General features: G+C 63.9%; 1 protein-coding gene across 1 annotated transcript in view; it reads left to right on the forward strand.

Annotated features, from left to right (window-relative positions):
* Positions 1–1,613, forward strand: part of ZFPM1 (zinc finger protein, FOG family member 1) — a 40,218-nt gene that overhangs the window by 30,185 nt on the left and 8,420 nt on the right. Inside the window, exon 5 of the mRNA XM_009890047.1 lies at positions 1,048–1,181. Coding sequence (XP_009888349.1) covers positions 1,048–1,181 — 134 coding nt within the window. The remainder of the gene's footprint in view (positions 1–1,047; positions 1,182–1,613) is intronic.

Here is a 1,613-nt window from a genome sequence, read left to right on the forward strand (position 1 = left end):
TTCTCCAGCCCACGTCCCAGAGGGCAGCAGGTTTTGCCGAGGGGCACCAGCCGCTCCCCTGGGACGCGGTCAGAGCTGCGTCCCTGGCAGCACAGGGCTTCCTCGGCGGACAGAGGGGACCCGCCGGTGACGGCGGGGCCCAGGCGATCGCGGGCGCCACCAACCCGTGCTCACCACCCAGCGCTTCCAGCCGCTCACCTTAACTCACCCCAGCGCCGAGAGGATCCAGATGTCAGCCCGGCTAATAAACACATCAGATTTCAATCTCCGCAGCCATGGGATCGCTTTATCCTCCCCGCGCTCCCAGCTCTGAAAGCAATTTTGCCTTCAAATGAGCGCAGCCTCCTCCCCGCCCACGGGACCCGGGCACCGGCTGCGTCTGCCACGCTGCCCTCGAAGGATGGGGCTCTGGGCAGGTGGCTTTAGGGGGGGTTCTGAAGGCAGGGTCCCAAGGAGGTCACCCCACTGCTGCCCTGGAGCACCCCGGGGTGTTGGGAGCCCTCCCGGACACAGTTGGGTGCCCTGGGCACCCTTCCCTGCCAGTCGCACGGTGGGTCACTCACCATCTTCAAGAAGCATCTTGTTTTATAGGGTGCAGCGTCCGGCCCCTTCCCGCTGCGCAGTGAGGGGCAGCCAGCGCACATCCATCTGCGTATTGGTTACCTGCCATCTTATCTGCGCTCCGAAAGACAAAGGCACAGTTAAAACATTTTAGAGCAGCCTTCATAGCGTATTAACATGTTATCTAACCCATTAAACCAGAGGCTTATCAGATAATCAAAGCCATTAAGCCCTGAAGCTGCTGCGACTTTGGGTGTGGGGATGGGAAATGCTCCTTCCGCTCCGCCGCTGTGCCGTACTCGGACCCCCCGTGCCATGTCTGGATCCCCCCGGTGAGCGGCTGGATCCCACACACAGCCCCGTGGCACCCACCGGCAGCTCGCAGCTCCGAGTGGGTGCCCCGTGTCCCTGGGGACCTTGGGGCTGCCGCGGACCGGGGTTGCGGCCGGGTGGCATCGCGCTGATGCTGTGCCCGTGTCCCCACAGATGAGCTGGATCTGGCGGTGCAGGAGGGGGAGAGGCAGGTGAGAACCCGCAGGAGCCTCCCCGAGGGCTTCTCCTGGGGACCCTTCCAGGGCAGCATCCACAGCGAGCCGACGTCGCCGGGGCACAGCGAGACGGTAAGGAGCACTGCCGCGGGCTGCTGGGGACAGGGGTGGGGAAAGTCCCGAGGAAACAAGTTGTTTGGGGAGAGGAGTCATTTTGGGAGGGATTTTCTCCCGAGCCCCTGGGAATCTCCTGGTTTGGCTGCCCAGAAGGTTTCCCTGCTATATACACTGCCCACCCTCCCGGAGATCAGAGTATCCAAGGGGGACGGGATGCTGGCTGTCCCCTCCTGTCCCCTCCTGCACGTGGCTGCAGGCAAGCAGGCTGCTCGGTGGCGTGTGTGTCCTTGCAGAGGAGATGGAGTCTGGGTTTCCCACCCCAAATTTGCTCCCAGGGGCCTCCAGTTGTGCCTGGAAAGTGCCAGGGCTCTGCAGCCCATGGCGAAGGGGCAGGAGAGGAGGCAACGCGGGGCACTGGGGGGGGGCTGGTGGCTGTGGGTGGCAGGA

Source organism: Charadrius vociferus, unplaced genomic scaffold (genome assembly GCF_000708025.1).
Source record: "Charadrius vociferus isolate BGI_N301 unplaced genomic scaffold, ASM70802v2 scaffold1028, whole genome shotgun sequence".
NCBI lineage: Eukaryota > Metazoa > Chordata > Aves > Charadriiformes > Charadriidae > Charadrius > Charadrius vociferus.